Source organism: Micropterus dolomieu, linkage group LG17 (genome assembly GCF_021292245.1).
Source record: "Micropterus dolomieu isolate WLL.071019.BEF.003 ecotype Adirondacks linkage group LG17, ASM2129224v1, whole genome shotgun sequence".
Lineage (NCBI taxonomy): Eukaryota > Metazoa > Chordata > Actinopteri > Centrarchiformes > Centrarchidae > Micropterus > Micropterus dolomieu.
Genome location: NC_060166.1, coordinates 26,147,879 through 26,168,484, shown reverse-complemented (window position 1 = coordinate 26,168,484; position 20,606 = coordinate 26,147,879). Strand labels below are relative to the sequence as shown.

General features: G+C 37.7%; 1 protein-coding gene and 1 pseudogene across 1 annotated transcript; one reads left to right on the top strand and one right to left on the bottom strand.

Moving 5' to 3' along the window:
* Positions 1 to 12,485: 12,485 nt before the first annotated feature.
* LOC123986126 (extracellular calcium-sensing receptor-like) lies at positions 12,486 to 15,627 on the top strand. Its single transcript, XM_046074220.1, has 6 exons — positions 12,486 to 12,591; positions 12,731 to 13,013; positions 13,126 to 13,698; positions 14,064 to 14,186; positions 14,411 to 14,534; positions 14,696 to 15,627. Exons 1-6 carry the CDS (start codon positions 12,503 to 12,505, stop codon positions 15,625 to 15,627), a joined length of 2,124 nt encoding a protein of 707 aa, XP_045930176.1. The 5' UTR covers positions 12,486 to 12,502.
* Positions 15,628 to 16,394: 767 nt separating this feature from the next.
* Positions 16,395 to 20,606, bottom strand: part of LOC123985825 — a 6,066-nt pseudogene continuing 1,854 nt past the window's right edge.

The window sequence follows — 20,606 nt, the reverse complement described above, 5'->3', positions numbered from 1 at the left end:
CCTTGTGTGTCAAATACACAAGCTTTGCGATTGCCGATTGCACTGATAACATCTTCTATGCTAATTTCATATTTACTGGAAGAGTCAGTATCGGATGCCCTGGGATGAAACAGGCTAAATATTAGCTGCTAGAGCCATTTAGAAGCCATACTATCGTGCTGGAGCTTCAGCCATTATTCTGTCCTAACAGAGTCATGTAGATGTGTGACTACGATAAATAAATAAATAAGTAGCGACGTAGCGCAATGAATGTATTCTAATGTAGCGGAGTAAAATTTATAATTTTTCTTTTAAAAACTGCTCAAGTAAGAGTAAAAGTATGATGCATTAAAACTGTAACAAAGTAAACATAACTCGTTATTACCCAACTCTGATTATTAAATGTTACCCCCTTATTAAATTATTTAAATTCAAATAATAAATTAAATACATTTTCAGGAAAATACCCACGATTATCTATGCCAGTAAAAATCAATTCCAAAATATTTTATATCAACGTTTCACATAATTTTTGGTTTGAAAATAAAAAGTTGTTCAGATTTACTCTAAACAGGCCATGCATTCTGTATCTTTTTGACTAACTTACAATGGCTAATTTCTGCTGACATAATTTCAAGCCCGGAAAGTTTGCTGGAGAAAGATTTAGGCTACTGGATTTTTATCAACTTTGTATCAGCATTTGTTTCATATTCAAATAGGATTACGTGACTAAAAAATGTGCATTGTCTTTAAGGATTGGACAATTTTTACAAATGTAATTTGCATAATTTCCTCCATGAATCTGAAAAGTCACAAAACATGACTCAGAAATTATTCATGGCGTAAATTTTGTCATATGCATATTTCAACAAGTTTGCAGAAGTGTAAGCCAAAATATATTGTTGCTTGGACTATACAGCTCTGCACATAGGCGAATATGTCCCTATGCAAGCATCTAGCATAAACTGAACCTTGTAGATGTCTGCATAGTAAAAGCTTGAGATACAACAAGCAAACATTTTGACTTGTCATTATCAGCATAGCACAGGTGTAACTAATGATATTAATTAATAATTTTGTTATGTATCATATCATGAAGTCATCTGTGAAGAAGGCCAATAGTGCATTGTGGAGGGCTGCAAGGTGTGGACAGAACATGCAACAAGCTAGCCTGTGGAATTCGATGCCACACAGTTAGAAAATTATATATTGAAGGCTCACTGTGTAATATTTAGGGGGATCTATTGACATAAATGCAATATAATATGCATAACTATGTTTTATGTTGTACATAAAGACCTTACATAATCAACTGTGGAGTCGCCATGTTGCGCCGCCATGTTTCTAGGCGGACAAAAGTCTCTACAGGGAGCGTTTTTTTACTATGTTGAATATGTACGAAGAAGAAGAAGTAACGTTATTAGCAGTTGTGGTAGTACTAGTACTAAGTAAGGAGAAAAGTGAAAACCATAGCTTCTCCTCCATGCTTGAAAAGGAAAGGCTAAGCGGTGACAGATGGTGCATTCATGTGGTCCTGGAATAATCAGAATCTTTTTTTCCTCCTTAAATCTTTATTGCTGAAAGAGAAATAAAAAGTACATGGGACATGAAGAAGTATACAGAAATTTGATTTGTGCAAAATCACATATTACACGTACATATTTTGTAAACATGTAATATGTAATATGGTTATAACAGTTAGTTTGCTGTCCATGTAGAGTAAACAAGATGTCTGCCTGTTGTTTAAATGCTCTGAAAGCTAATCCAACACATCTTTGTAGCAGCGCCCATGATGATTCCACAAATGAACACACACCAAAGTCGGATAAACGAAGTCACAACTCGGGAAATGGGAGCAACTGAGGAGCACTAGTTGCAATTCACAACCCTCACCACTAGATGCCACTAAAACTTACACACTGAACCTTTAATACCCAGAAAAACTCAGAATGAGCAGAAAAAAATCAACAGTTTGAGCCACTCCTTCTTCTTGTAGAAATAATTTCTCAACAAACAAACAAACAATCCTCCAATTGTCCTTTTCATACATGTATTTAACCAATTAACTTAATTTCTTTAAACTGTATGCAATGTTTATGCACACTTAACAATCATACACATGCATTCACTATTTAGTGCTGGTTTACAGAATCAGCTGAAAAACTTGGGGGCCTTAACCAAGTCTCAGTAATCAGTCTCAGTGAACACTCTTTACCTACAAGATTGATCGTTATTGGAAAACGGGGCCCATGTGTATTCTTTTCAGATTTATTCTTCATGCTTGACATCCTTCAGGTCTTATGGTCCAAGTTGCTACATGCAAAACATTTGCATGTACCTCGGAGGATGGTCCACTAAATTGCCTCATTCACCTGGGTAGTAGAGAGAAAGCTACAAAAGACATCCTCCCAAGAATCCTGACTGTGTCAAAGGCTAGGCTCTGAGATGAAAACAGTCACATTTGTCTTCCTCACACTGTTCACTTGGATGGTGTCACCCACATGGCTCAGGTTGGACCAGTGTACTGAGCCCTTTCAGCATGGGCTTGATGAAGAGACAAAGTGCTTCAGCTCAAGTGCACCATCTAAAAATGCTATTATTTGTGACAAAACAAAACTGACACTGACATGTGAAAGGTGAGTAAATTCTTGGTAAATTACAGTGTTTTATGTTTTCTCCATTTCATCTACTTGCATCTTGCTCATTAACTTGTTTGTTTGTTTGTTTGTTTTGTCAAGGACCTGGATACCCCAGGGTGGTTTCCCACAGATTCCTCAGCAATTAGCTTGTAAATCAATGATTTCCTCAGCAGGGAATAAGCCTGAATTATGGGGACTAAACACCATATTGAGAGACCTCTCAGAAACCCAATTAAACAGTCTCTAGAGGAGCTTTTATGAGTCAATTACAATTTGAAGTCTTTTTGCTGTAATTATATACAAAATGACAGTCTCACAGTTGGGTTACTATGCTTTTGACATTGCACGTTTTGACAATGTTTTCATTTTTAAATGCCAGTTTAGCTTATTTCTGACAGCAGTTATTTAGCAGTTGGGAGATTAAAGCAATGTGTGACTGCGGTTAAGGGTTATGAATGTGATGGTTTGCTAAATAATGATGATGAACTGATGTCTGACTTTTTTTGTCACCTGTTTAGATCTTCTGAACTGAGTATTGCCTTGGAAAAGATTTTTACACTTGGCAGGATCAAAAAAGATTGTATCCTAATTCCTGGTGTGACTTTGAACTGCATGCTCTTTAATGGCTACATGAACCTGTTGCAAAGAGTGAAGGAGACTGTCACTGGAGATAAAGAAAACAGGCATGTCTGCAAGTGTGAATTTCAGCAGTTATTGGTAAATTTCCTGTCTAAGATAAGCTTTCTTCTACTTACAATAGAGGTGAGCACCAGAGTTAGCTGTAAACTTGAATCATATTCCTCAAAATGCATTTGAAATGAAATTTAATTTAGAACAGTGCACTCAACCGTTATTACCATTCTTGGGTGGAAAAAGTATTTCTGCTCATGCCAGTATATTATGAAATGTATTGACAATCTTGTGTGTTTGTCTGTAACTTTCCACCATGCAGAAAAAGACTGATAATCACAGCACACATCTGAATAACAGAAGTATCTGTCCTTCATCTGTCTTCCTGAGATCTGTGTCTCACTGCCCCTACATCATTGTCCTTAATCTAGTGGACCAGCGGAAAACCATCGATTGTGTCTGCATCTGCAGGGAATGCCACCTGGAAGTCCTGCAAGGCTATTTGTACAGAGAATGTGCATTACAAAAATTCCTTATTCTTATCCTGTCTGAGAGCCAAGTGAGTCAGATGTCCACCAAAGAGACAGCTTATGTCAGGATCTGCTATGTGAAAATTTGCATGTATACCTACAATATTTCTATTATGTATATTGTATACCTATGTTGTATCTATATTGTGCAGTGCCTTATTTCCTGCCTCAGTCTCTTGTAGAGTAGTGTGTTTTACAGTATAACCAGTGCTCATGGAGTGGCTGTAACAAATACAAAGATAATAAACTTTAAAACTAGAAGTATGTCAACCATACCATCTATTAGTTGTAATCAAGCCTGTGAAATCCGGTAATACATTATACATATTATTGTCACAGACCAATGTTTTCTGCATTCGTATGAAAAGAATGTGACCTTGCCATGAATGTGTTTATGCAATATTGTAGTATATAATATGGAAGAACAGTATTTAAATGTAAATCATTTTCAATATATTCATCAGTATACTATAAACGAGATGTCTATGAAGATTCTCAGTCATCCAGGTCATAGTTATCCAACGAAGGTTAAAGTCAAGGACTTGGTTGAAGATACTGGAAGACGTTTCGAGGGACGAAACATCTTCCAGTATCTTCAACCAAGTCCAGTTGCCCTTGACGTTAACCTTTGTTGGATATACTATAAACATATTGCCCAACCATATTTGCATGAATGTGTGATGTTTAACTAATTTTCATATCTTGTCAACAGATGCCATCAAAGTCCTATGCACTATGCTGTCCCAAAGAAGCATTTCTAACACAAGCAGGTAATATTAACCACCTGTGTTTAGAGGACTACTTGTACTGACACCACACCTGTTGCTTCCATGGCATTTCTTTACTTATTTTAGTTTTGACCGGGAGACGACAGATGTTATTTTGTGCCCCTATTTAAAACTTTTAAATGTTTCCAAAAAAATGGTCCTTGGTAAACTTTGACACAAAGTAGTTTGTAATAAATTGCAAACTCTGTTTCATCTATTAGTATTTGTTATAGTCAGAATTACATTTTAAATTGTGCTTTTTTTCTCAAAAACTCCTTGTATAAGCTAAGGTCAATGAGGCCTCTTGGCCATAAATAGCTAATACTCATTGACAAGATCTTAAGTTGATAAAAATGTGAAACACAACATTAAGTGATAATATATGTTTTATTGTGGATTTCTAATCAGCTATAATGAGGTGGCCATTTTGGACCAGGAACATATAATTAATTAACATGAAACTTAAGCAACAGGAGGGTTAAAAAAAACAAAACAAAAATGTAAGTTATTTCAGTAAAAGCATGCTTTAAATTCCTTCAAAAGTTACATAATAATATATATTTTTTTTCTTTTTTCCTCATATGGAATTAAATTTATTGTTTACACAGACAGGGTGGAGACTGTGCGGCCTACATACACCAGCAGATGGGTCGCAAGATTTTTTCTGGCAACGGCGTTACTGCTTGGAATCTACATGACAAGAATAAAAATACCACCAAACAGAGTCAGTCCTGCTCATGGGAGTAACTCCACAATGGGGATGCTTTTCACCGTGACATTGCATTGTTTGTCACCATCAGTTACCATCCATCAGCCTTCCGAGTGGTCCCGGATACCTGTAGGGATGTCTTTTGATGTCTGCCTCTCTCTTTCTCTGGGTAGAACTGTCCATATGTTAATATTCTTCAGGGCTGTTTATACTGTCATGAATCTGTTTTGTACCACACAGCAGCAATATAGGGCTCTGCCTGTTACTGTGTTGTTTATCTGGCTGACTTTTAGCCCTCCTCTTGAATGTAGAATATATTTGAAGAATGTAAAACACTGGTTTGAAGACATACTTGTTGAAGGTAGAGTGGGATTAACGCTAAGATCATGTGCTGCATTAAGGCAGATAGAGCTACTGGCTACTTTGTACAGTGTGTTTACCTCACTTACCACTTTGCTAGGATCCACCCTGACTAAACTCAGTTTTTTGAGTGTCCTCTTAAATGTGCAACTGGTAACCTGTCTACAGAATTCAAGAGTATCAACAAAGTATGTACTGGTTATTAAGATCAACAGGTTAATTTAAAAATATTATTAAATATGCCATATTGTATCTTAATTTGAAGGTATAATATAAAATAATAAAACATTTAGATATATTTTTTTCCTTCATTCCCACCCTCAGCATGTAGCTTTACAACCCAGTTTATGCCTGTAAGGAACACTTGTTACAGAGCTCTTTATAACTATATTAAAGTTTTTTTAATGGAAATGTCTCCTGTGTGTTATCTATAATAATATCTTATTATGGCATAGTAATGTAAAACTTTAGAGTAAGCATAGTGTGGGTGAATACGGAAATAGGACTACATAGATAAAGTAGCACTTAAATGCCTCTAAGTTAAAAAGGATTATAGAATGATTCATTTTACATTTGAACAAGCAAGAGACTGGCATTTACTTGTTACCCTGAACTAAAGAGCTGAAAGGATGCAGGACAGATGCCAGGCTGGCCTTCTTGCTGTTGGACAAGTCAGTAATAACCAGTGTTGGGCAAGTTACTTCCAAAATGTAATAGATTATAGATTGCTAGTTACTGTCATTTGAGATTAATTAGTTACATTACAATATTACAATCTCTGAATTGTAATGCTTTACACTACTTTTGCATTACTTTTGAGTTACTTTCACTGCTATTTTGGGCGCATTATTCTGATAGTAACATGTGTTGCATAGGTGGGTTCTGGTGATGTGCAGATTTATGTCTGAGAACCGGGTGGGTCTTTGTCAAAAAAATTTACCTTCTGATTATTGGTGAAGGTGGGGATGGGTGAAAGAGGATGAACCGTCTCCCTATTAAGAAAGACACTGTGAGCATTTACGCATGAGGTACAGCAGCATAACATCATTATTTGAATCTCCCAACACACTGACAGGATAACACAAACACATAGCCTATAAATATCTATTTACACATGATCCATCAGGGGAGCTACCTTCTTGTTAAGAGGAGCCGAGCTTCCCCGTAGTTTGAAACCTGCCTACAATCTTGACCATCGGATTCCTGCAAGAGGAAATAACGTTACTCTTTTACTCATGGATTTGTTTTTCTAGTGCCGAAATGTTTCTTTCTTCTTATTAAAAAACCAAAACACCACTTAATTTCGGGTTAAAATGTGTCGTAACGCGCATCACTGAGATTGTAACGGGTATAATATTACCTACCTATATGCTACTGAGACTACCCGAAAGATGCCCTAGCTAACTTTACAGGGTAAAAGCCTCACCGTGACAGGCCTGGTACCGTTTCTCTGAACTCCTCATCAAAACTCCAAGATCTGCACTTCCAGAGATCTGCTGTGATGGGACCAGCAAAGGGTTGCTTGGATGGTCCGTTGAAAGACACCAATCTTACTCCCCCCCAGTGGTCTGATCAACCGCTAACTTGACATGACATGTAGTTATTTAGAAATGGTCTAATAGTGCGTGTTCATAGATGTTTTATGACACTTAATAATACTGCAATTCATGATTAATTCTGGTAGTTACTAATGGTTAGTAAAGTATTTTGCGTGAGCTCATCTAAAGTGAGGACTGTCTATGTCTCATTAACAATTTACAAATGAAATTTAAAGGCAATAGATATTCTCTAAACATTTGTTAATAAAGTATTTCATGATTCATTCAGGTAGTTACAAAGCATTTACCAGTTGTTAGTAAGTACTTTGTGTGAGCTCATCTGAAGTGTGGACTATCTATGCCTTACAAAGCATTTACAAATGATATTGTAACACTCAAGAATCAGTTTTCTTCTGAACAGAAAAAGGAAACGAACACAACACAAAGGGATACAGAACATATTATTTATTACATAATGCCTTTCACCCATTCATTCACAAAAAAAACACAACAACACGAGAGACTATTGCTGCATAAACTGTACAACTGCTGATATAAAATGAACCATCTACAACCCAACCCGTTCTCACTCCCAAGTCTTCACATATGGACCAATGGTCAAGACCCTTTGTTGTCACTTTATAACACACTTGGGAGTCCCTTAGCATCATAGTTCAATGTACTGGGGAAAGCCCTGTAGTGTAGTTTTTGAATGATAAAGACAGGTCTAGAATATTTAACACTAGCGTAGCACTTAAGCTAACTTACCAACCTACGTTCTGAGAAGTAGTGCTGGGGTAAGAAATACACTATGTGTGATTAAAGAACAGTGGGCAGGTTTATTACAGAGCCTTTAACACTCTCATAGTGCACCAACCATGTTTGAAACAAACCCCAGAATAAGAAAAGCTATTTCATAAAAAATAAAATTTTAAAAAGTGTCCAGTGTCTTTCAGTTATTTGTATCTCTACCTGGGCAGGATAATGAACGTGTGGGGGATCTTTCTTATCTGCCAGTATCCTGTAATCTGATGTGTCAGTCCTGTTGAATGGGATCTGAAGCAGCTGGCCACACCGCGGTCTGATCTCATCATACAGGGTGCATCTTCTCTGGGACTCACTGCCATCTGCATCCAGCGAAGAGTTGACTTCTAAGCTACAATCCAGGGTCTCAAAAATCAGTCTGCAAGTATAGTGCAGAATAAATCAGATAAATCATCACAGTCAATGTTCTTCAAATAAGATCTCATCCCGTTTGTCAACTCAATATCATCACCCTGTTGTCTAGGGAATCTTCTTAAGTTTTACATTGTTGTAACGTTACCAAAGATTTATAACTTTACCAGGTAGCATTTAAACAAGACATCACTACTATAAATTAATTAAATTTCTCCATCTATTAACATTACATTACATTAAATTACAACCAAAAAATACTGAACAGAGTCTGACTGTAAATAATAGACTGTAAATAAAAATACCTCTGAAGGTACTACATGTGCTTACACATTCAAAAGTACCTCCAGAGATTAGTTTGAAACCACGACACAACAAAATACTGTTGAACAGTTCACGACATCGTGTTCACAACATCCTCCGACTGCTTTTAACTTACAGTAATATGGTTTTAACCCACCCATTTAAGCTGCATCACGCTGCACTTTTAGCTCTTTCCAAAAGGTTACAAATTTTACTCACCGGAGTTTGCTTCTGGGCACCCGTATGATCTCGTTTTTCCAACTGCGTCTTTGGTCTTTGCCCGCTTCGCTCTGTTCTTCCTCTGTGCGGTCTGGAGCCAATCCCAGCTGTCGCAGTCATTGGAATAACACTTTTTATCAAATACAATCATTAAGCACATCATTGATGAGCTGGTATTGATAGATGATCTGTCTCAGAAAAACGGTACTGACCTGTAATGGTGAGGCTTTTACCCAATAACGTTAGATGGGACATCTTTCTGGTAGTCTTATTAGCATCCTTTGGGCTTTGCCACTGGTAGATTTACGAGTTGCTGAGATTGTTTATATTCTTTCTCGGGAAAGTATCAAAAAACAGGCAGTTAACCTATGTCCTATTTTTTTTCCCAAATGATCTTATGAACCATTAACAACTCATATATAAATGGTTTTTCATTAAAATAATACTACATTTATAAATAGTGAACCGATCATGTATAAAGTATGAAAATACAATTATTAAGCACATTATAGATGAGCTTATTAATAAAGAATACAACATGTATAACTATGTTTATAAATGACTTACTAATGTGTATTAACGTAAGAACAATGTTTTTTAAATGATGAATTAAAAATATACTAATACTTAACAACTGCTTCATAGTGTGTAGACAATAAAGAATAAAACATTTATAACTGTGTTTATGAATGACTTACTAATGTGTATTAATGTATGAACAATGCTTGATAAACTAGACAGTGCAATTTCTGGAGAAATTGTGTTGTGAATGCTGGCTGTTGGAGGGTAATGCTAAACTGAATTTCTAAACTTCATGCGAGCTCTCATTTCAGTAGATGCTTCTGTCTCTTAAAGCCCCCCCCCCAGTACAGGCAGAATAAGCATAGGAGTTGCCAGTTGTAATTGAGTTACACAAGACAGAAAATATAAGAAGCCTAATAACTCTCCTTTAGTGTGTGTGTGTGTGTGTGTGTGTGCACGCACTGTTATGTTTACATGTGTACTGTGTGACAGAGAGACAGGTGGACAATGAGACTGAGATGGACTGTGAGACAGAGAGAAAGGTGGACTAAAAGACTGAGACGGACTGCAAGACAGAGAGACAGGTGGACTAAAAGACTGAGACGGACTGCAAGACAGAGAGACAGGTGGACTATAAGACTGTGAGATGGACTGTGAGACAGAGACACAGGTGGACTATAAGACTGTGACACTGTGAGACACAGAGACCCAACTGTTTCCAATGAAGAGAACAGTGTGTGTGTGTGTGTGTCTGTTTGTGTCTTTCTGTGTGTGTTAGTTGTAGTACCAGGTAGTAGTAGTAGTAATTAGTAGAGTAGTAGTGTATGTAGTAGCAGATGCAGTACTCTGGATGCAGTCCACTTAACATCATTCAAGAAATAGCTTAACGTCTGTCCACCAATCGGAACACAGGACCAAGTATGTGTGTGTGTGTGTGTGTGTGTGTGTGTATGTGTGTGTGCGTGAGAGAGAGAGAGAATGTGTCTGCTTGTGTGTCTCCCTTTGATCTCTGATCACCTGGGCAACCAGCTATCCTATATAGACAGATAGGAAACTCTCTCTGAGACTTTGACTCAAACAAACCTCCTCAGAGACTAAAGTATAGGTTGTATCGACGAAATGACTTGACCGGGAGCAGCAGAAGGCATTTGTGAACAATATGATCTATTTTTTGTTTGGATAAAGTTGAAAAAAGTGACCACTTTGGCGAGTTAAAAAACTGGTACGTTCTGCTCTGGTCAAGAAAATTTGAGGAGAACTTACAATGGCAGCCAATGAATTAACAATTTTCTGTCACTCTTGTCCTTTGGAAGGACACAGAGACAAATCTATAACTCTGAGGGATTTAAAAAGCCCATGTGAGGAACCACAACAAAATTTACTACGTTTCTGGTGTAAAATTATGCACGAAGAGTTAAAATTGTGGTCAAGCCAACGAGTTAAAGAGAAAAATCTAAGAAGATTTTCCGAGCCTGCTACACTGTAGTGATGATTTCACCCACTCCAACTCACACAATACACACCCTTTATAAACTCAGAAAAGAGCTCAAAAAAAGCATAAAACTTCAGCGACCGTCAACAAACCATAAAACATCAAAAAGCTGAATACATCATTAATAGATTAACTTTTTGTGACCAATTTACAGTTTAAATCAAGTCTGTAACTGAAAGTATGCTGAACTGATGAGCTTTCAAAGTGGAGTAGGTATGAGGAGGATTTTGACAGTCTCTCCATTCACTTACGATGGGAGAATTTTCCTGGAAAACCTTGAATAATTTGAAAAGTATTCAAGGTATCAGTGACAAAAGTAATAGCACCCCATTCCTCATTGAGCCGGACAACTTGGAGTTTGAATGGAGTTTCTACGTCAAAAGCTGTAGGACTAGTTAGCGCACGAAAAAACGTGACAGAAGAATAATAATAAAGTTTAGCAACAACAAAGGATGCAAATGCTTGCAGCATTCACACCCAATGATGAATTCCTTATTTACTAATGCTTAACTAATGCTTAATAGTGTGTAGTTATTATAAAGTGCTACCAAAAGTGCTTATGTTGTATGCTGACAGTTGAGCTAGCCCCATGCCTAATGCTACAAAAATGCATATCAATTTCCACAGTTCCAAGACATCCATCCATCCAGCATAAACCGCTTCTCTTGTGTACAGGGTCACGGGGAGGGGGGCTGGAGCCACTGACATTGGGCAGTTCCAAGACAATAATCCAATATTCAGGTAAATGTAATAGCTACATATCCTACTCCAAATATTTTACAAATACCAACCTGTCCAAGAGCAGCAACATGACATCCATGTCTTTCCTCAGTCCCCTCTCTTATCTCAGCGGTCCACAACAAGGAAAACCTACACAAATGGTTATCCGTGTCACCTTTGATTGCTTTGGATCGTAATCCTTCCTCTAAACCCAAAGTTTCTTTTTTATCTGAAACATCACAAACTTTCCCTGGACACTTCTAAGGTTTTACTACAATAAGTCCTGCCATACTCCAATTTGTTTTAGAATACTCCGTTGCAACAGTTGCTCCAGAGCTATGTATAGAAAGAGAGTTGTGTCATCTCTGTTTAAACTAGCAAACCAAATGTTGCCCCAGACACCATCAGTGATAGGCTTTATCAGCATTTTGTGAACTTGCTTGGCAAGTGCTTAAATGTAACCATTTATTTATACGTAAAAGTCCCATACTCCAGCTCTAATTTAACAGCTTACAAAAATGTAAAAGTATCCAAATTTTCAAACAACAATTTCTTCATTATGAAGATCAATGCATATTACCAAAGGATTTTAGGAATGTAACCCTGCCCAGCAGATAGCTGGCATTTGACTAGTGTTTGTGTAAGTGATGTGTGTGTCCTAGATATGGTGATCAACCTTTCCCTGTTGGACTAATCGTACCCATCTAAGATTGCTGTGCCCTTTGGGAAATAAATCAACCTGACACAGTTGTTATAAGAGCTGTGTCCTCATCTCTTTTAAAAAAATGCCTAGCAAACATGTATGATCTGCATGGATCTATTATCTTATCTCTGTTTGTTCTCTACCTGAGCACAGTTTCTGGCTGTGAGCTATTTGGTAGGTTTGACATGGCAAGTTTGTTTAAGCAGGGAGACATAATGATCGGGGGGATTTTCCCAGTTTTCAACAAAGAGATAAGTAGCACTTCTTTGTACAAAAGCAAGCCGCCTGGAGCAAAATGTGCAGGGTAAGTTTTAGTATATTTGACTTTTCAATACTTCTTACATGCTTCTCTACTCTTGTCTCACAAACTTGCAATTGTATGTACATGTACAGCAGTAGCTTTAAAATCTTATCACCTATTTCTATCACCAAAACCTTTATAGATTTGACCTGCGAGCTTTTCGGTGGACCCAAGTGATGATATTTGAAATTGAGGAAATCAACAAAGATTCTGCTCTCCTGCCAAACATATCTCTTGGCTATAAGATCCTTAACTCTTGTACATCTCCTACAAATGCTTTACGTGCTGCACTCACACTGGCTAGTAGACCAGAGGAGATTGAATTGACTTCCCCTTGTCCTCCAGCTATATCTGCCCTCATAGCAGAGTCAGGATCATCTCAGTCTTTAGCTGTGGCTGGAACGCTTGGACCATTTCAAGTGCCAGTAGTAAGAGATTAAATAAGATTTTTTATTTCATTGGTGAATTGTGAAATGCTCTTATATTGTGTGCTTATAAGCATTTGTTTTTAGACATCTTTTGGTGTTCTTTTTATAGGTAAGTTACTTCTCAACATGCGCCTGCCTGAGTGATAGAACTAAATATCCTACATTTTTTCGGACAATCCCCAGCGACTACTTCCAGGCAAAAGCTTTGGCAGCTCTGGTCAAACGTTTCGGCTGGCAGTGGATTGGGGTCATACAGTCAGACAATGACTACGGGCGCAATGGGATCCTGGCTTTTACTGACGAGGTGAAAGAGCTTGGGGTTTGTATTGCATTTGTTGGGACAGTTCTGCGTACATACACTATGGATAAAATTCTGGATGTTGTGGAAATGATCAAACAGTCAACTGTCAAAGTCATTATGGCTTTTGCTCCAGAGGGTGACTTTTACCCTTTGATGAAAGAGGTTGTGAAACAGAACATTACAGGAATTCAGTGGATTGCCAGTGAGGCCTGGATAACAGCAACTCGACCCTCCACACCTGAAATCTACCAAGCGTTTGGTGGAGCCCTAGGATTTGTTGTGCAGAAGATGGCTATTCCAAATCTAAAAGCATTTCTTATGGGCATTAGCCCTTACACTGATCCAAGAGCAGCCTTTGTGAGGGATTTCTGGGAGATTATGGTGGGCTGTATACCTGTTTTACCTGGGGAACACACGGGTACTGAGGCAACAAATGAAATATGCACAGGCAATGAGACATTAAGGAATTCCCAGGATGTGTTCTTCAATGTCACACAGCTCAGAGTGTCCTATAATGTCTACAAAGGTGTTTATGCCATTGCCAATGCCCTACATCAGCTGCTATTCTGTCAGCCAGTTGTAAAAAAAAAACAGTGAGGCCATGTTTGAATATATCAGATATTCAGCTCATAGAGGTGAGAAATAGTGCAAGTAAAATCTGCAATATCCCCAACTGTCTACAAATATATTATATATATAACCATATGTGTATATAAATTATTTTGTTAATCTGTTTGTTTTCACAGGTCAGTGATTACCTACAAAGAGTGAATTTTAGGAATCAGTTTGGGGATGATGTGTTTTTTGATGTCAATGGTGACCCTCCTGCATCCTTTGATATTATTAACTGGCAGCTCATAGATGGGCAGGTGCAACATGTCACACTGGGTCATTTTGCCTCTGCTGCTAACAGTGATTATAAGCTCAGCATTCAGGAGGGAGACATTGTGTGGAGGACAGGGAAAATGGTAATCATGAGGACCTTTTATCATGCATTAACCTTATAGACTTTGAATCATGTGTCCTGTTGGAACATAAAATCTACTGAATATGGCTGCACTGTTATAACATTGTTTAACCTTTTTCTTCTAAGGTTCCAACATCGGTATGCTCTAATATTTGTCCAGTAGGAACCAGGAAAGCTCAAATAAAAGGAAAACCCACCTGCTGTTTTGACTGCATCCCATGTGCTGAAGGAACTATAGCCAACTTGACAGGTATCAATAGCATGTATGTAATAGTAAACAAACATGATCACGATCCAATATAATAGCATTTATCGAGTCTTTGCATATATTTCTAAAATATTATTGTCAGTTACTACAACATATTGAATTTTCTTTTGCTTTAATTGATTCTTTTTGTCCATGTTTCACAGGTGCAACTGACTGTGCACCCTGTCCACAGGAATACTGGTCCAATGAGAGGAAAGATGAGTGCATCCCTAAAACAATTGAGTTCCTGTCATATCATGAGCCAATGGGAATAGCTATCACAGTTGTATCCCTGCTAGGGGTCTCCCTATCCCTGGCCACAATGATGGTCTTTATCTGCTACAGAGAAACTCCTGTAATAAAGGCCAGCAACTCTGAGCTGAGCTGTTTCCTGTTGATTTCTCTTGTTTTGTGTTTTCTCTGTCCCCTCACATTCATCGGCAGGCCCACAGTCTGGACATGCATGCTACGCCACACAGCTTTTGGTGTGACATTTGCACTTTGTATTTCATGTGTCTTGGGAAAAACTATTGTTGTTGTTACAGCTTTCAAAGCTACATTTCCTGGCAGCAAATTTGCAGGAAAATTTGGCCCTTCTCAGCAAAGGATCATAGTTTGCTCCTGCACTTTGATTCAGATAGTGATATGTGTGCTGTGGCTCAAGTTAAAGCCACCTTTCCCAGACATGGTTTTCAAATACAGCAATAAAAAGATTGTTTTAGAATGTAACACAGGCTCTGAGGCTGCTTTCTATGCAGTGCTGGGGTACATAGGGTTCCTTGCAATAATATGTTTGGTCCTGGCATTTCAAGCAAGAAAGTTGCCTGATAACTTTAATGAAGCCAAATTTATCACTTTTAGCATGCTGATTTTCTGTGCTGTATGGATCACCTTCATTCCAGCATATGTAAGCTCTCCTGGAAAGTTCACTGTAGCTGTGGAAATTTTTGCAATTTTGTCTTCAGTATTTGGCTTATTCATTAGCATTTTTGCACCTAAATGTTATATAATATTGATCAAGCCAGAGAAAAATACAAAGAAACATGTCATGGGAAAAACTGTGCACAGAAATACAATTATAAATGATAAAATATGATATTTCTGGCAACCTGTCCAGAGTGTAACCCGCCTTTCGCCCGATGCCAGCTGGGATTGGCTCCAGCCCCCCGCAACCCTGTACGCAAGGTTGACGATGGATGGGTGGATGAAAATATGATATTTATTGAATCACTGTAATTTTTGTTCCTATTTGATGAGCAATAATTTTCACTGTGTGCGTTTAAGTGCTGTACATAAGTTGTACCTTGTGAGAGAAGAATATGAATTGATTATATTTGGCGGCACAATTTATGTAAAAGTAATGTTTTTGAAGCTGTTTTCTCTCCTTCATCCTTAACATTTGCGTGATCAAACAAAAGAAACACTGTATTACTATATTGTGTAGAAATGCAAATTGCATTCATCATACTCAAAAATAAAAACTCTTCCCATCTCTCTCCTGGGATGTTTAGTATTTTACTATTATCATTTACTGTTAATAATACACTCTACTCTCTCACTCACACTAAACATTGAATAATACATAAAATATAACTTTTAACCATTGGTAAGATGCTTTATTTAATGTTCTATGTAATAAAGTTTTTTGTATACTGATATTTAAAATGTTATATACAAATTGCATTTTATAAATTATATGTGTATATGTTTAATTATTTAGTTGTAACTTACTGTAAATTGTAGCATCATAAGGGAAACATTTTAACGTGAGAAAAATGATTAGCTAGCATTGGGGCAACAATATTTCAATAATCATTTTCTAATACATTCATCTTTATCAACACATGTAATGTATTTCCATTTTCATCTTTGCCTCATGTTTTTCTTGCTGTTTTTTTCCGGTTTCAGAATTATCATATAGCACTTTGGAGCAAAAATGCAAAAAAGGAGACCAAAAGCTGAGGCTAAAATTGCAAAAATATGGACAGCCACTGTGTATTTCCCAGCTGTGCTCACATAAACTGGGATAAAGGTAATCCACACTGCAAAGAATGTCAGCATGCTGAAGGTGATGAACTTTGCCTCGTTAAAATTATCAGGTAGCTTCCGGGCAAAAAAAGCCATTAGGAAGCACATGCAGGCCAAGATGCTGATGTATCCAAGAACACACCAGAAGCCAACCTCTGAACCAGTAACACACTCAATGATGATGGTAGCACTTGTGGTAATCTCTGTTGTTGTTGGCATGAGGTGGACTGGTGAGCAGCCAGATTAGACAGATTATTACCTAAGCGTATGGATAAACATCATGTTAATTTTTAATCGACACAGCTCAAAAAATATTTATAGAGCTAACTTATAGACAGTGTTCTTACCTGGACAGCTGTTCCTAAAAGCACACTGGCTCTCTGCTGGTTGGGTCCAAACCACTTCATGACATTACTTCCTGGCAGTGTGGACCTAAAAGCCATTAGGACCACTACTGTCTTGGCCAGGAGGCATGAAATGCAGAGGGCAAAACTAATCCCAAATGCTGGGTACCTGATACGGCAAAGCCAGTCTGAAGGCTCACCAATGAACAACAGGCCCACAAGGAAACAGACAGCAAGAAACACTAAGAGAAGGAAGCTTAATTCCATGTTGTTGGCCCGAACTAATGGTGTGTCTTTGTATGTGAAGAATATAATGAGGAATGAGAGGGAGATACAAGCTCCGAAGATACATACAACACACAGCAAAATACCCATTAAGTCATGGTATGACAGGAACTCAATAATCTTTGGGATGCAGAGACTTCTGGCTTTATTGGGCCATGTGTCCTCTGAGCAGCGTGAGCACTCTAAAGAATCTGGAGATGGGGAGAGAAAAGAGCTTATTTAATTAGAGAACCCACATTTAGACAAGCAGGTCAGTTTTTTTTTCTATTTTTCCAGATACTTTATTAAACTTATCACCAACCAATGACTTTCTTTTTTAATTACAATAATACATTAAATAAAATCAAATAAAATGGGCAAGAAGGAAATTATAAGGAAATAAAACAAAAAAGCAAACCTAAATCTATTAGAGGTTACCAAGGAAGGAGGTGGTGACGTAATAAGAAAGATATGGGAAATGAAGACTGAAAAGCTTAGGGTGTAGGAAACACGTTATCTTTACTTGTGGGTGAGAGAAAGAAATATATATATCAGGGGTATTCAATTAGAATTCAAAGAGGTCCAGTTAGAGAAAATTTCCCGAAGCAAAGGTCCGGAACATCAAAACGACTAACTTGCGTTATCATTCAGTACCATAATGTATAGTTGTATCATCCAACGAAGGTTAAAATCAAGGGCCACTGGACTTGGTTGAAGATACTGATACTGAAGATACTGAAGATACTTGATTTTAACCTTCGTTGGATAACTATGACCTGGATGACTGAGAATCTTCATAGACATAGTTGTATCACCATATGTTTTGAGTCAACAACAGACTGTCAAATCAAATAATATTTCAGTCAGTTTTCACATCAAACTGGAGGGATAATAAATAAGTACTCTAATAATAAATTCAAAATTTAAGTAAGTGCCTTTTTTTTAGAAAAAATGAAAAAAAAAGTGTAGCTTGAAGTTCAACACATCTTAACAAATGAACAGCTGTAATGCCTCCTCTTCTCTTTCATTCCCTCTTACAGAGCTACCACTCCTACTTTCTCTTGTTCAGTGAGAAACGTGAGCTCTAGTCTGTCCTGCCAGCTAGCATTGGAGTTCTATGAGATATTCTGGTGTTGAACTGCCCGTGGGAGGAATGTACATGTAAGAATCTGTACATTCTTGATTAAAAGCCATGTGAAATCCCTTTTCCCTTTCGTCTCCTCAATTCGTGTGTGTTTCCGAAACGTCACTGGTCTCACAAGCATCGGAATGCACAGATTTGATTGGCTGAGCAGCATCACATGAAACGATTGGAGCAGATGCGATTGGTCTGTGAGTTTCCTGGTCCACTAAACCAGTAGAGTAAATACTTGAAAAGCTGCGCGGGTGAAAATAGAAATGCTCCGTCACGAGGTAGTAAGTCTAAATAATAAATCTGCTGTAGGTCGTCGGTCCGGAGAGGACAGAGGCTGGGTCCGGATCCGGACCGCGGTCCGACTATTAGTGACCCCTGATATATATGGTAGAAGGGAAGCAACTTTATAGAGTTAGTTTGGGCATAATAAAACTTGAGTCGTTAATGATACTCGTGGGACCATTAGTAGAAACAAGTCAATGTAATGGATGATTGAGATAAACAAACTAAATCAAAAATGGATAAAGAAGAGTGAAATTTTCAAGAAACTGATTGACATTGATAATAATAATAATAACAGAAGTGCAGAGGCACAGAGGATTATTGCTACCAATGAGAGAAATTAAACGGAAGATACAGAAGTGTGGGAATGTACATAGGTGTTGTTTGTTGAAATTTGCTGTGGCACTAAGTCAGAGGCAGGATGTAAGAAGTTTTGAATATGTTTCATGGAATTGCTGAGATTGATTTCTTTGAATGGCTGAGCTTTATTCCAATGTTAGATGTTATGTTAAAAGATTCAACCATTGTGGAATGATGAGTTGGTTTTTATTCTTTCAATTAAGTAAAATAGTTTTCTTGGCAATAGTTAGGGCTACTAGAAAGGCAGGTCAATTAATATTAGGATAATACAGGATAAAGGGTCATAAAAGACAGAACACAACACACCAGTCTTATTACTAACTTGTTAAAACACAGTTGAAACAGCAGATGGGTTCCCCCTTTCTCCTGGTGATGCGGGAACCTGGTGGACAGCTGTCACTGCATACAGACCGGGAAGCCTGAGAAGCAAAGTTCAGCCACTCAAAATGACTTCAATCAATATTCACCAGCTTTTGTAATTTTTCTGTTTTCTGCTTTGTTATGCAATACTGGCCTCCACAGCCTGTATTATAGATAGAGACTAAAAGGTAAAAGTATGCAAACCAAATTCAGTGTGATCTATAAAAGTTGTGTTACAAATAAAACTGAAAACAATTCCGTGAACTACCCATTGTTAGCATGTCTTATCTACAGGATAATGAGGGGGTAAAAGTGTAACAATCCTGTAATAATTATCAGCCAAGTGTTTATTTTTTTTCTTGTAAATGTAATTACTGCATTGTTTGAACTGGAATATGACTTTTGTTGTCATAACCTTTAGAGCTGTGCTACAATGCAAAACATTATTAAAACATTTGCATGATTACATTCATAAATTACATTTGTAAAAGGCCACTTTCACTCTTTATGACCAACTACCCATTCAGACATACCTCTATTAACTTGGTAATTATACTTAAAATTTTAGGTTAGATAATGGGGTTTATATTTGCAATGTTCATTTGGGGACATTTTTTTCTGATTGTTTATCAATAAAGCATATTGCACACAAAAAAAAACAGATTAGCTTAACAATCTAAGAGGTGAACATGGTCTCAGGCCCATTTGTAGGGAACACACCTGCTTCCCAACAGGCCACTGAATCACTGAGCCATTTATGACCAGGGTGCGTCCAGAAGGTGAGGAGGCGTCGTAGAAACCTACTTTTACCAAATGTAATGAGCCGTCAGGCATCCTTTGCCAGTTCATGAGATCATAATAAGCATTGGGGTCACCGTTTTGATCAAAGTTGACTTTCTCCCCCAGCGCAGAAAAATTTGCACGCTTCATGTAGTAGATTAGCTGAGAGAGAAAGGAAAACGGGTTATTTGAACACAAACTATGGTGCATTTCTTTTTTTCTATTTTTACTTAAAATGAAAATATTTAACCTGCAGTTACTCTCACCTGCCAAGGTTTAAAATTCTTTGGGTCTGCACAGGTGCCATTCAGGAAAGGCCCCAGTCCGACTGTGCAGTTACTCATATCTTGCAAGGCATGGGCCACAAGATACACTGCCTTGTAGACATTATAGGACACTCTTAGCTGTGTCACATCAGAATAAGGAGAGTAAACATCATTTAACTCCTCTGTCCCTTTACATGGCAGTCTGTCAAAGTAGTTATCGACCCCATGAGAGTGCCTGTTCACTGACCCATTCAGA